Here is a 13,124-nt window from a genome sequence, read left to right as displayed (position 1 = left end):
CAATCGCCTGCAAAGCATGTGTCTGGTGACCTGGGCAGCAGGAAGGGGGGGGGGCTGTTATTGTGTTTTGGGAGTCAGGACACCGGGGTTCTGTTTCTGACACCGTTCACGGGACTTGAATCTCCTCTGACTTTCCCGGAGGTGACTTTGCTGGCGCTCCAGTAGCACGAGGAGAGACTCGGGCTGCGTCACGTCGCCAGTGCCCCATCTGGGCATTTGCAGTGTCTCTGCCAGGGGGGGCATCTGTGCTAATACTCCACACTTACCGTCTCCAAAGCAGGAGAAATGCGCATTGCCCAGAGCCCGTGGGCCCCATTCTGATCTCCTTTACCCCGGGCGACTCCTCTGGCTCGACTTCCTGCTGATTCGCACCAGTGTAAGTAAGAGCAGAATCAGGCCCCTGGGGCCACATTGGGGATTTCTTTCTTCTGATTTCGGGTGAGGGTGACAAAGAGGGTGACAAAGAGGGCGAGGACACGCAGTGCAGGGCAGAGAAGAACCAGACTCAGTCGTGTCCTGCTCCCACTTGGCTGCTTGGCTCTCTGAGACAGGCCAGATCCTCAGCTGAGTCACACCCCGCTGCAGATGGGAGCCCCGGGGGAGCGGATGGGTTCAGTGGGAGTCGGTCTCCTTGCTAACAGCTCTCCTTCTGGCCTGCCTTTCGCCCCTTCCCAGGAAGCATCATGCTGACCAGTATCGCCGATGGGATCATGTGTTGCCTGATGGGCAAGACGACCAACGCGGTGGGGCCCGTGGACAGCGTTGAGTCCAGCGACGGCTACAGCTTCCTGGAGGTGAAGCCCGGGAGGGTCCTGCGGGTGAAACACACCCTGCCCACCCGCCAGTCCGAGGAGGGGCCCGAGGAGGGGCCCGAGCGGGGCATGGTGCACTGTAAGCGCAAGATCACCCTCTACCGCAACGGGCAGCTGGTGATCGAGAACCTGGGCGATGCCATCCGCTCCGAGCTCCTGCACTGCCAGAACGGCCCTGTGGAGCCCCAGAGCACCATGGAACTGGAGCTCTCGGACGTTGCCGGCAATGCCTCCACCCAGGGCACTGCTGCCAACCCGGCCTCCGGCGCCCGGCAGGCTCCAGCGCCCGGCAAGCGCCGGAAGCGCAAGCCCAAGAAGGTTGTCAACATCGACTGCAAGAAGCAGATCAGCAGCTGCAAGGGGACGCAGAGCGACGTGGTGCTGTTCTTCATCCACGGCGTGGGCGGCTCCCTGGACATCTGGAAGGAGCAGCTGGACTTCTTCAGCAAGCTGGGCTACGAGGTGGTGGCCCCGGACCTGGCCGGACATGGCTCTAGCTCCGCCCCTCAGATCGCGGCCGCCTACACCTTCTACGCCCTGGCCGAGGACATGAGGGCCGTCTTCAAGCGATATGCAAAGAAGAGGAACATTCTGATAGGCCATTCGTATGGGTAAGGCACTGGCGGGCGGCAGGGAGGCTGGCACGGCGGGTGCCCAGGAGGGGAGAGATTGGGGCGGGTAACTCCCCACCCCAGCATAGTCTTCCCTAGTGAATGGGTCTCTCAACACACCGTGTGGGTCAGGACTCACCGCTGAAAGAAAGATGATAGGACTAGAGGTCTTTCAATTCCAGATCGGTCCATCCGGTCTCATGGCCCACCCACCCATCAAGCTGGATCACACTACTGGGCTACTCCTGGACTGGCCCTGTGGAAGGTGGGGGAAGCCCCCCATGCAGCTGGCCCGTTGTCCCGTCAAGGAAACTAGCAGCCCAGGTTGCAGCCAGAGGAAGCAGTAATGCATATAGACCTCTGACGCTCTGGCTCTGATCGGTGGGGGAGCTGTGTGGCCTGTCTCTTTAATGATAAAAAGAAGAACAGGAGTCCTTGTGGCACCTTAGAGACTAACAAATTTATTAGAGCATAAGCTTTCGTGGACTACAGCCCACTTCTTCGGATGCATATAGAATGGAACATATATTGAGGAGATATATATACACACATACAGAGAGCATAAACAGGTGGGAGTTGTCTTACCAACTCTGAGAGGCCAATTAATTAAGAGAAAAAAACTTTTGAAGTGATAATCAAGCTAGCTCAGTACAGACAGACAGTTAGATAACAAGTGTGAGAATACTTACAAGGGGAGATAGATTCAATGTTTGTAATGGCTCAGCCATTCCCAGTCCTTATTCAAACCGGAGTTGATTGTGTCTAGTTTGCATATCAATTCTAGCTCAGCAGTCTCTCGTTGGAATCTGTTTTTGAAGTTTTTCTGTTGTAATATAGCCACCCGCAGGTCTGTCACTGAATGACCAGACAGGTTAAAGTGTTCTCCCACTGGTTTTTGAGTATTTTGATTCCTGATGTCAGATTTATGTCCATTAATTCTTTTGCGTAGAGACTGTCCGGTTTGGCCAATGTACACAGTCTCTACGCAAAAGAATTAATGGACATAAATCTGACATCAGGAATCAAAATACTCAAAAACCAGTGGGAGAACACTTTAACCTGTCTGGTCATTCAGTGACAGACCTGCGGGTGGCTATATTACAACAGAAAAACTTCAAAAACAGATTCCAACGAGAGACTGCTGAGCTAGAATTGATATGCAAACTAGACACAATCAACTCCGGTTTGAATAAGGACTGGGAATGGCTGAGCCATTACAAACATTGAATCTATCTCCCCTTGTAAGTATTCTCACACTCTTTAACTGTCTGTACTGGGCTAGCTTGATTATCACTTCAAAAGTTTTTTTCTCTTAATTAATTGGCCTCTCAGAGTTGGTAAGACAACTCCCACCTGTTTATGCTCTCTGTATGTGTGTATATATATCTCCTCAATATATGTTCCATTCTATATGCATCCGAAGAAGTGGGCTGTAGTCCACGAAAGCTTATGCTCTAATAAATTTGTTAGTCTCTAAGGTGCCACAAGGACTCCTGTTCTTCTTTTTGCGGATACAGACTAACACGGCTGCTACTCTGAAACCTATCTTTAATGATAGATTCTCCCCAGCGGGCTCCTTGTCTGTGACTCTGTCAGGGGTGGCTGGGAGTAGTCAGCCTCCTTCCTGCTCCCTTGATTATTATTTTTTATTTGGTTCTTAAATCTGGGAGGGAACTCTGCAAACCCAGCAGTAGCTGCAGCAAAGCCCAGTGCATCTCCTGCTGCCTCTTGTCAACTGGTGCATGCTCCCTACCCCCAGGCGGATTCAGTCTGCATCCCCCGATCACAGGCCCTAAACGTGCGCTCTGGGGGGCTGTGCCGTGCTGGTTGGCCAGAGTGTCAGCTCCGCTCCCCCTTTTCACTGCTGCCCGGGGAGCGAAAGGAGCCTGCGCAGGCTCCCCACAGCATGTGCTTCTCCCGCAGGGGAGGGCGCTTCCCGTCCTTGGCCTCTCTGCTGAGAGCGCCGACGGACGAGAGGGCTGGAGAGCGGCCGGTGGGGCGAAAGTCCTGGGCTGCAGGCACCTGAGCTGAGACCAGCCACCTCATCGCACAAAGGGCTTGTGGCAGACCTGATCTGGGAAACCGCACCTGCACGTTTCTGTAGCTCGCTCCCACCCCCTTGGCCTGTCCAGCTTCGATCCTGCCCCGGGGGCTTGCAGCCCTAGTGCTCCTGGCAGTGAGGCAGAGCCAGACAGCTCATCCCACCAGCTCTTGTTTTCCGGGCAGGACCAATACGCATCGTCTACCAGCGTCGAAACTAGGGTGACCAGATGTCCCCATTTTGTAGGGACTGTTCTCATATTTGGGCCTTTTTCTTAGATAGGTGCCAATTACCCGCCACCCCCGGTCCCGATTTTTCACACTTGCTGTCTGGTCACCCACTAGTCTAAACTGAGGCCTGGAAACCTCATTTCACTTATGATCAGCACCATTTCCCCTCCCCTCCGCGCTCTAATGGTGGAAGCCAGGCTGCACAAAGACCCCCACTTGTGACCTCCGGGGAGGCTGCCGAAGGGGCAGTGACTGCTCCCAAGCGGCACTGATGACCTGTCCTGCAAGAGGGAGGGGGCCCGATAAATAGCAGTAAGTCCAAGAAAGTCAATTAGGCAGCAGTTAAGCAGTGCGAAGACAGGGCGGGAGCAGGCCCTCGCTGCAGCCCCCCGAGGTATTTAATGGCGTGGACGAGAATAGAGGAGACAGAGACTGACTCAGAGCCGGGGAGTGAAAGGGGATGAGGTTTGAAAGGCAGCCGTAGAACATGAAGGGATCTTGGCTCGGAAGTAGATCAGAGGTGAACCCCCCTCCCCCGCCGCCACCCGGGTCCTTGGGCGATGGACACTCTCATCCGTGCTGTCTGATGATTGATTTGCAGTGCAGCGAGGATTAGGCCATTCCTGGCCCAGCTCTGGAGCGTCGGTGTGATTCAGACCCCAGTAATTATAGGGTAGAGATGGCCTAGCAGCTCCCCAGGGAAGGTTGAGTTCAGGTGTGGGACTAAACCGAGCAGCTCCCTCCCGCCGGCCCGGGGGCTCAGAACGTGTCCCAGGCAAAGGAAATGGTACAAGCTGGAGCAGTGATATTGGGGTTCCTCGGCTCCCGCATGTTTCCAGTAGGACTGGATTAGCAGGGGAGGATTAAGGGCGATTGGCAGAGCAGTGTGTGGGGAGCCCAATCAGATAATGTCCCGTCTCCTCCTTGCAGGGTTTCCTTCTGCACCTTCCTAGCCCACGAGTACCCGGACCTGGTCCACAAGGTGATCATGATCAACGGGGGCGGCCCCACCGCGCTGGAGCCCAGCCTGTGCTCTATCTTCAACATGCCAACCTGCGTCCTTCACTGCCTGTCCCCCTGCCTGGCCTGGAGCTTCCTCAAGTGAGTTGCCAACGCTTCTGACAGCTGTTGCTGGAGCAAATTAACCCTGGGGAGGGAGAGGTTTGCAGAGGGGTATGAAAAGCTGCCCCCACCTCCGCTTGGTACGACGGGCCGTACCAGCAAGGGCAGAGGCAGCACTGGGGATGTGCCAGGACTAGGGGCAGCCACATCTGGCAGCAGCTCCCCCCATCTGCTTCTCACCCCCCTCGTGCACAGCTTCACCTATTGTCCCGCTGAGCACGGCATCTGAAGGGGCTAGTATGCACCCATGACAGGGGCCAGCCTGGCCTCTCGCAGCCCCAAGAGGGGCCAGGCTCCAGCTGACCAGAGCCGTGCAGGGGGAGATCATCTGGGCTCTGCCATTACCCAGACACAGTCTGTCTGCCCAGCAGGCAAACGGCAGCTCTCCCCCCCAGCCCATCGCCCGGGCTCACTCCCTGTGCCAGGCGTCTTCTGCACCAGCTCTCTGTGCTAGGCTGGGCTCCCCCTGGCCTGGGCTGTGCTGTTAACTCTCCCCCGCTCTCTGTCGTGTGCCCGGCAGGGCTGGCTTCGCTCGCCAGGGTGCCAAAGAGAAGCAGCTGCTCAAGGAAGGCAACGCCTTCAACGTCTCCTCCTTCGTCCTGCGGGCCATGATGAGTGGCCAGTACTGGCCGGAGGGCGACGAGGTCTATCACGCCGAGCTCACCGTGCCGGTGCTGCTGGTGCACGGCATGCACGACAAGTTTGTGCCAGTGGAGGAGGATCAGCGGATGGCCGAGGTACAGTACCGGCAGCCAGACCTGCGTGGGCTGAGGAGCACAGCGTGAGTTAGAAACGATGGGATTTGCTACGTGGGGTCAGGTCATTGGTCTGTGTAGTCAGCTGTGCCGGACCAGACCCATGGGGTCATCGCGCCTGGTTTTCTCTGCCTCTCCCCTGCTGCCCCCAGCGAGCCCCCTGCCTTGGCATCTCCCCTCCCACTAGAGCCCCCTGCCCTGGCATCTCCGCTCCCACTAGAGCCCCCTGCCCTGGCATCTCCCCTCCCACTAGAGCCCCCTGCCCTGGCATCTCCCCTCCCACTAGAGCCCCTCAGCCAGGAGTGGGCTGGAAGCAACACGTCCCGCAGGTGCAATGTGCCCTGACCCCACCAGCCCTCTCATTGGACAGAGACCAATCTAGCTGGTGCAGCCATTGGATGAAATGTGGTTCTGATTTGCATGTGCAAATACAACATCCTCCCCTCGAACTCCGCTGGCTGCCATGGTGGAGGGGCAGAGTAGGGGTCCAGCTGGATGCAGTCCTGGGGGCAGAGCCCCCCCGTGTGGACAGTCATGTGCAACACACGCTGGTCAACTAGGGCATGGACTCTCCCCCACTGTCTGCCCCCCTTCCTTGCCCCTGATCAGAGAGGGCATGATGGGCTCAGGGCACTTCTCCTCTCTGGCTCCCGTGCTGCCAGCCAGCAGCCCAGGCCAGCAGTCACCTCCCTGGAGGTCACCCTGCTCCCCCAGGTTAGCTGGAGCGTGAGCGATGGCTGACGCCTGCCAACGTGTGAACAGACAGGCAGAGCCCTTCAGCTGCCCTTGCCCGGCGTTATCTCCTCTTCCTCCGGGGACGAGCAGCATGGAACGTGTCGCTGGCAGGGGCAGGGCGGCTCTCGCAGCAGCTTGTGTCCCAATGAGATAAGCCCAGAGCTGGGTGCCAGGACTAAAGCGGGGCGGGTGGGGGGGAGAGAATCAGTCCATGTCCACTGAGCCTGACCTCAGCCCCAGGGGCTCTGCCATTGAGTCTGACAGCTCCAGACTTCCTCCTTGCACCAGCAGGAGTACAGCCCTGGTAGCTGCCCAGCTGTGAGGGAGGGGGAGCTGCTGGCTGGGAGCTCGACTGGTCCAGTTTCCATAAGCTCTGATGGCCGTCCTGTACCCTGTCCTCTATTCCCAGATCCTGCTGCTCGCGTTCCTGAAGGTGATTGAGGAGGGCAGTCACATGGTGATGATGGAGTGTCCGGAGACGGTGAACACCCTGCTCCACGAGTTCCTCCTGTGGGAGCCCGAGACGTCGGCCGGGGAAGGGCGAGAAGTGGAGAAGAAATAAGCCAGCCAGCGAGTGGTGACCCGGCTGAGGTGCTGCTTTGACGGGAGGGACTTTTCCACATGGAGAGAGACGGGGTCTGAGTGCAGGCGCAGAGGGGGGGGTGTGGTGGAAAGGCTCCCCCCCCCCACGCATGGAGTTGTTTCCTTCCCTGGATACAGCTGGATTGGAAGCTGGGCTGGCTGGTGGCTAAGCACAATGGCTTCAAGGGGAGCGTCTTTGCAGGGCCTGGCGCGCGCAGGCTGGTGGCAGGAGTAGGACAAACTGGCCGAGGGGCGCGCTCCCTGGGAGGGCACGGCCGCTGCTGGAGCATCTTCATCCTGTTTCCTTGTAGTATAATTTCTCTCATGCAATGGCCCCATTTGGGGCAGGGGGTGGAGAAGCGAGACTGTGGGGAGGGGCTCAGACCGGTTCCTCTAGGTACAACACGAGGGGCATTTCTGCTCCCCAGAGCATCCCACCACCCATTCACCAAAGGGGTACTTGAAGGGGGAAGCCAAGAGATGAGGATGGCTCTGCCCCCTGGACAAAGCCACAAGGGGCAGCATCTTCCCATGAGCTCTTAGCAACTAGATCCCCCTCTTTGCTTCGGCTGAACGTGTGCCAGCCCCGGGCAGCTGGAGCCCCTCGCCGGAGGGCCAGTGGTGGGCTTGACCCTGCCCGACACAGGGTACCTGCCCCGAGGAGCTCACAACCGAAATGGCGTGCGGCTTTTGTCCCAGGGAGAAATGAGGACTGGTCCCCGCATATCTGGCTGGTAGCAGAGCAAGGCGGGATAGTGACCGGTGGTGCCAGACTCCGAAGAGCAGCCCTAGAGCCTGGCTCCTGCTGACCCCTAGCTGCCCTGCCTTGGGGCTGGGCCCCTAGATCTGTTTGACACCAGCTGGCCGAGAGGAGGGGGGCGGCTCAGCAAAGGACGAGCCGTCCAGCAGCAGGATCTCCTGTTATTTCTCAGCACCCCCCAGGCACGCCTTCCACCTCCTAAACCACCAGTGCTTTAGGTACCTTTCCCCTGGCTTCATCCACACGCCGACCCTCCGTTTCCCCACACAACCTGCCATGAACCCATGGGGCCGGAGGAGGGTCTTGGGGAACTGATTTTGAAGCTGCCCCATGATCAGTCAGACCGTAGGTCAACGACACTGCATCCGGCTGCACGACGACTCCAGACTGCTCCCTTCACTGCGGCCAGGCCCTGCCTCCGAGCCTTTTCCTCGCCAGCCTCCCGCTGAGCAGCCCCCGAGCACGCAGTTTGGTAGCCCTGCTGGCAGCTAAAGCGCGTCCGCATGCGACGCGGAGAGGGGGCCGTGACGCGTCATCTTCTGGCCACCAACCCCGAGCGTCCGTCCAGCCCCGTTAGCGTCACTTTTTGCACCAAAACCTGGTGGGCATGGAGTAATCTAGCCCGGGGTTAGTGCGGGGAGGAGAACACTGCAAGTAATGAAAGAATAACTACAAAAGAAAAATCGGTCACATACCTATAGATGCAAGTACTATGGAAAAACAACCCTCGGACCTGGTCCATGCGGCTTTTCCGCTGGACCCTGGCAAACCCAGCAGCGGGGCAGGCACCGTCTGGGAGGGGCTGAGTCCGTTGCAGAACAGGGGCTCCGAAGAGTTGAAAGTTGAGCTCTGAGGCTCCCCCTCCACTTTGACAGCAGCGTCCAGCTGCAGGCCAGACTGACCCAGAGGCAGAGGAAAAAGTCTCCCCCCACCCCTCATTTTCAGCTACTAGGAGCGAGGGGATGGGTGGGGGCTGCTGCGTGCCAGAGGCCTGGCTGGGACAGCCGTGCAGGCCGCCTGTCAGCTCCCTCCTTCCCCACACTGGATTATTGCCCATAAAGGAACAGCGCTTCGTGGGTGTACAGCTGCACACCAACCCTGTGCGGCATCGCCCGGGCCACCAGAGATCTCTCCCTTCCCTGCTCTGGCATCGAAACCAAAGAGATACAAACCAGCCCTCCACAGAGCAGCTCCTGCACTCTGCAGAGAACGGAACGGGGCGGGGCAGATCTTCGCCCCGAGAACGGAGGCTGAGCCGATCCTCTACTGGAGCTGGACCGAGTTGCTGGAAGGACCTTTGGGGGCCTCTTGAGGGCAGCTGGTCCCCTGCTCTTCTGCACAGCCAGGGCTGAGGTGCTTCCCAAGTGCCAAGCCATGGGAGGGGCTTCTGCGCCCACCTGTGTGACGGCACCACTTCTCCAAGGCCAAGCCTGCTCCAGGCACGCTCGGCCCTGCCACGGACTGCAGCGGCCGTGGGCCAAGCCAAAAGCTACTGCTGAGCTTGGCTCGCCCCCGGGGAGCACAGCCCCAGGGTCTCTGACATGACAACAGGAACCACCATAAGCCTAGCGATGGCCCTTCCAGAACCTAACCCCTCTCCTGAGACAGCAGGTTCTAGTGGGGAGGAAGCCTGAGTGTGGCAACCCACCATATGCGAGAGCAACCTGACTCCCCGCCCCGCGGCTCCCTGGGAACCAGCGGGGTTTGATCACTGCCTGAAGGGTGTCGCTCCCGGGTGCTCCTGACCCATGTAGCTGTGCCAGACTTGGCTCCTGGCCCCTGCCCAGTGCTCCGCTCTCCGGACCGGTTTGTCTCATGATGAGAATTTTAATGACTTACAAGGAGCTTCAAAACGTGTTTCCATTTACACAGTCGACTTTGCCTCCAGTGAACTGTGTGACCAAGTGGCTGCTATTAACCTGCGGAAGCAGAAATTACTAGACTAATGCCATCTAGACACCCTCGTCATCAGTGACCTGGCTGGACGACCCCCGCGTTACAGCATCTCTATTATCCTCTGGGTCCTTCATTCTCAGTGGACACTGCCCAGCACTTCAGCCTTCTGATGTTTTATTTCAGACCAGTTGCAGAAACGTGCGTAGACCTGTCGTAACCTTCGGGCCCATCCCTTTGCGAGCTGAATCCTCGCTGGTTCTTGCTGTGGGGCTCGGAGGCACTTTGCTTTTGAATGAAGCGTAGAACTGGTCAGGAAAGACGCCCCAGCCCATTGGTAAAGCGCAGGGGGATGGTAACCTCAGTGCTCTGGTCCAGGCCCACTCTGGGCAATTACATTGTGCCTGCTTAAACTGAACCCTGCCATTTCCAATTGAAACTGGGGCGCAGTTTTGCTGCCTGCTATTAAACAGCTGCTGCATTTCAGTGGGCAGTGAAATTATCCCGCTGTGGCTCAGACAGCCCCGGCTCGCTGGAAACTACAGACAGATTCTCTTCGCAGGGGCATCTCGGAGAGAAGCAGCAACTCAGCCACCTCTGGCCCCGAGCAGCAGGAAAACGACCCAGCAGCTTCCAAGGAGGAAGGACTAAACGGCAGACAGGCTCCTGGCTCTAGTTCAGAGTTCTGATGGGGGCCAGAAACGCTAACGCCGAGGGGTCTGTCGGACACACCCTGGACTGAGGAATGTGCAGTAACAACCCCATTGCCAGAGCGTGGATTTGCACTGAGTGCAGACTGGGGACAGCTGCAGCGCCAGCCAGCCACAGGAGAACACTGTGGCTGTAGCTCAAAGAAATCTCTGCTTACTGCAGTAGACAGACTAGTCTCCCCCCCATCACCCCCCAAAACAGGGGCAGCAATTGACCATGGCAAAGGAAGCAGCCCTGGACCCAATTCCTTCTCACCCACACCCTGTGCAGTCACTGACACCAGTGGGTGTAAAATGCTACCGCCTCCAAGCAGCACCACCTTAGCACTAGGGGTTAATGGCTGCCCCAGGTGTGGGGTGAAGAGGATGTGGGTCACCTGGGTGCAGCCCTGTCCCCCCCCCCTTCCCCTCACCCTTAGAGCAGGGTGTGTTCAACTAGCCCCACTGATGGGGGCAGGAGGGAGGAGCTGTTCTCGTGAGGAGGGAGGGAGAGAGAAAAGGCCAATGCTTTGGTTTAGCTTCTCTCCCACTAGGTGGCAAGGGTGAGCTTCCCAGAGAACTGTCTCTAACCACCAGCACCAGGCAGGCTGGGGCCCTGGGGGCGGAAGCCTGCTGCTGGCACTGGTCTGCCAGGCTGGCTAATTTGACCATTAACACTCCCTCCCTGCAGCTGGGCTCCAAGAGCTGCTTCCCGCCCCCCCATCCTCCTGAGTTGTACTTGGAAACACAGGGTTGACCTTGCTGCTGCGTTGAGGTGACTGTTACCGTGCCCTGGTCGTGGTACACGTTCTTTTCAGTGTTTGTTGCCATGAATTCCGGAGTCTGTGCCGCTTGTACCTGACCCTGCTTGTGTTGAAGCAAAAGGAAAGTTGTGCACTGTAATCCACCATTTAAAGATGAAACCCTAACCTGTGAGCGTGCCATTTCATACAGTAAATAGCCATTCTATTCTCAGCACGTGTGACTTTATTGACTCACTGGCCGGCTCCTGCAGCCCTGGGGCAGGGTCTGCTCTGTGCTCGGACACAGGCTGCAGTTCCGTCACTGCCGCTCTGAGCGGTTAACCTCACTGCTGGTCCCAAGGAGAGTCTTAAAGCATGAGCAAGGGAGCAGAGCGTCGCACAGGCCGGGCAGGAGTCCTATCGCTCTGCAAGGAGCCTGTTAGAACTAGTACTGGGAACAGCCCGGATTGGGTCAAAGGGGTGGGAGAAAACCAGCTACAGCACAATGGACCAGAGAGATTAAAATGTGTGAGAGACGGCACGGGGAAGCCCAACACCTCTCCCTACTTTGGGGTGGAGGAATGATCCTGGCAGAACAGAGGCTGGGGGATGGACCGAGACACGAGAGTTCAGATCCCTGCAGACAGACAGGCTGAAAAGCTTCTACTTCTGAGCTAAGAGCCATCCACAGTGATTTATTTTTTTAAAAAACATTCTTTTGGGAAAGACAAATAAAAAAATACAAACCTTAAAGCAGCACAAAACTAGCAGTATGTAAAAGGTAGTGCTCCCCACGCGCCCGCTCTCCGGCAGATCATTCTCCAGGCGCGATTCCACAGACACAATCAAGAACATGAGCACCACTGACAGGTCCCCTGCCCCTCGCAGGCCGGTCAGCACGGGACACTAGGGAATGATTCCGCTTGCTACAACCACTGTAAACCCCCCGGGGGTTCTTTGTGCCGGACTTCTCTTGAGGCTCCTGCCAAACCTCAGAGCAGCAGAGATAAAAGACAAATTTAATTCACGTTTCGGGGATTAAAAATCCCGCCCCCGGCAGGCAGGAGACACCTTCCACGGCCAGTTGGCCAAGTGCAGTTTAACGCTCCCCCTTCTCTAGGGAGAGGGGAGCCGGCTTCAGTTCCACAGCAGCTTGGATCTGCCCTTTTCTCGAGCTGCCGCCAGTGGTGAACGACTCCAAGACCCCGTCTAGCTAAGAGCTCCGTTATCCCGGTGCCCCCTGCGAGCCGTACACCTCCCTGGCTCACCCTACGCAGCCAATCTGATTAGAGCTGCAGCCGCCAGCCAGGCGAGAGGAGCATCCTCACTGCCCAATCTGGAGGTCTGCCGGACGCAGCTGCCGTTCCCCTTCCGCCAGGAAGATCTGCATGGCCCTGTGCAGCATGTGAATCCCCAGGCACCGGCGGCGTTTCATGGGCCAGCTCGCCACCACGCCGTAGTAATTCCCCTTCTTCTGATTGGTGAGCATCTTTAACCCTGGAAGGGGAAGCATGCTCACTAGAGCCATCTGCACTAAGGAGGTGGGGGGAGCAGGGGAGCACACAGCTTGATTCCCCCCCCAAATCCCTCAGCGGAATCACCCCCGTCCTGTGCCAGCCACGGGAAACTTCTCTCTGGCTGCCCCATGGGAAGGCTGCTAAAGGAGGTGTGTTTCCACGGAGGGCAACAGAGTCACAGCTGCTTGTATCAGGAGTGAGTTCAGCTCAGTGACAGCCCTGTCCGCCCCCTTCCCACCACGAATAGGACAGGGCGTGTTCAAGCTAGCCCCCCAAGACGCAGACCTCAGAGGATGGGATGGCTAGAAGCTCAGGAGTAGACCGAGGTTCACGTGAAACCAAGAACAAATATTTCATCTTCAAAGTGCTTTAAAAACAAGCCAACCCTCCCCGCCCCACTAGGAGGCAAGTCGTCATCGCCATTCCGCCTTTACAGATGGGGAAACCGAGGCACGGAGCTGGGAAAACTTCCCCAAGGTCATGGAGGGGGGAATTCAGTTTCAGAGTTGGGGCTCCCAGTCGTGGGCTCAGAGCCCAGCCCCGCCCCGCCCCTTCTAAACCACGTCACCGTGGGGCTACGGAGGGAATGGCCAGATTGGGGACGTCTTTGAAGGATCTCTTGGGGGGTGGGGGG

The 13,124-nt window shown here is 57.8% G+C and overlaps 2 protein-coding genes across 9 annotated transcripts in view; one reads left to right on the top strand and one right to left on the bottom strand.

Moving 5' to 3' along the window:
* ABHD8 (abhydrolase domain containing 8) overlaps nucleotides 1–11,205 on the top strand; it is a 27,384-nt gene extending 16,179 nt beyond the window's left edge. For 2 of the 8 annotated variants that reach the window (XM_065578215.1, XM_042861962.2), the window contains exons 2-5: nucleotides 676–1,423; nucleotides 4,625–4,795; nucleotides 5,337–5,597; nucleotides 6,716–11,205. In XM_065578215.1, the coding sequence (XP_065434287.1) occupies nucleotides 684–1,423; nucleotides 4,625–4,795; nucleotides 5,337–5,597; nucleotides 6,716–6,737 (1,194 nt within the window). In that variant the 5' untranslated portion in view covers nucleotides 676–683 and the 3' untranslated portion in view covers nucleotides 6,738–11,205. Of the gene's footprint in view, nucleotides 1–76; nucleotides 381–675; nucleotides 1,424–4,624; nucleotides 4,796–5,336; nucleotides 5,598–6,715 lie in introns of those variants that run through there. The other 6 variants (XM_005278936.5, XM_042861959.2, XR_010594885.1 and 3 more) reach the window with 5 other exon arrangements.
* ANKLE1 (ankyrin repeat and LEM domain containing 1) overlaps nucleotides 8,247–13,124 on the bottom strand; it is a 19,916-nt gene continuing 15,038 nt past the window's right edge. The window contains exon 9 of the mRNA XM_024108142.3: nucleotides 8,247–12,470. Within this exon, the coding sequence (XP_023963910.3) occupies nucleotides 12,298–12,470 (173 nt within the window). The 3' untranslated portion in view covers nucleotides 8,247–12,297. The remainder of the gene's footprint in view (nucleotides 12,471–13,124) is intronic.

This window comes from Chrysemys picta, chromosome 25 (genome assembly GCF_011386835.1).
Source record: "Chrysemys picta bellii isolate R12L10 chromosome 25, ASM1138683v2, whole genome shotgun sequence".
NCBI lineage: Eukaryota > Metazoa > Chordata > Testudines > Emydidae > Chrysemys > Chrysemys picta.
The sequence above is the reverse complement of the archived record's forward strand: the minus strand, read 5'-3'. Positions and strand labels throughout refer to the sequence as shown.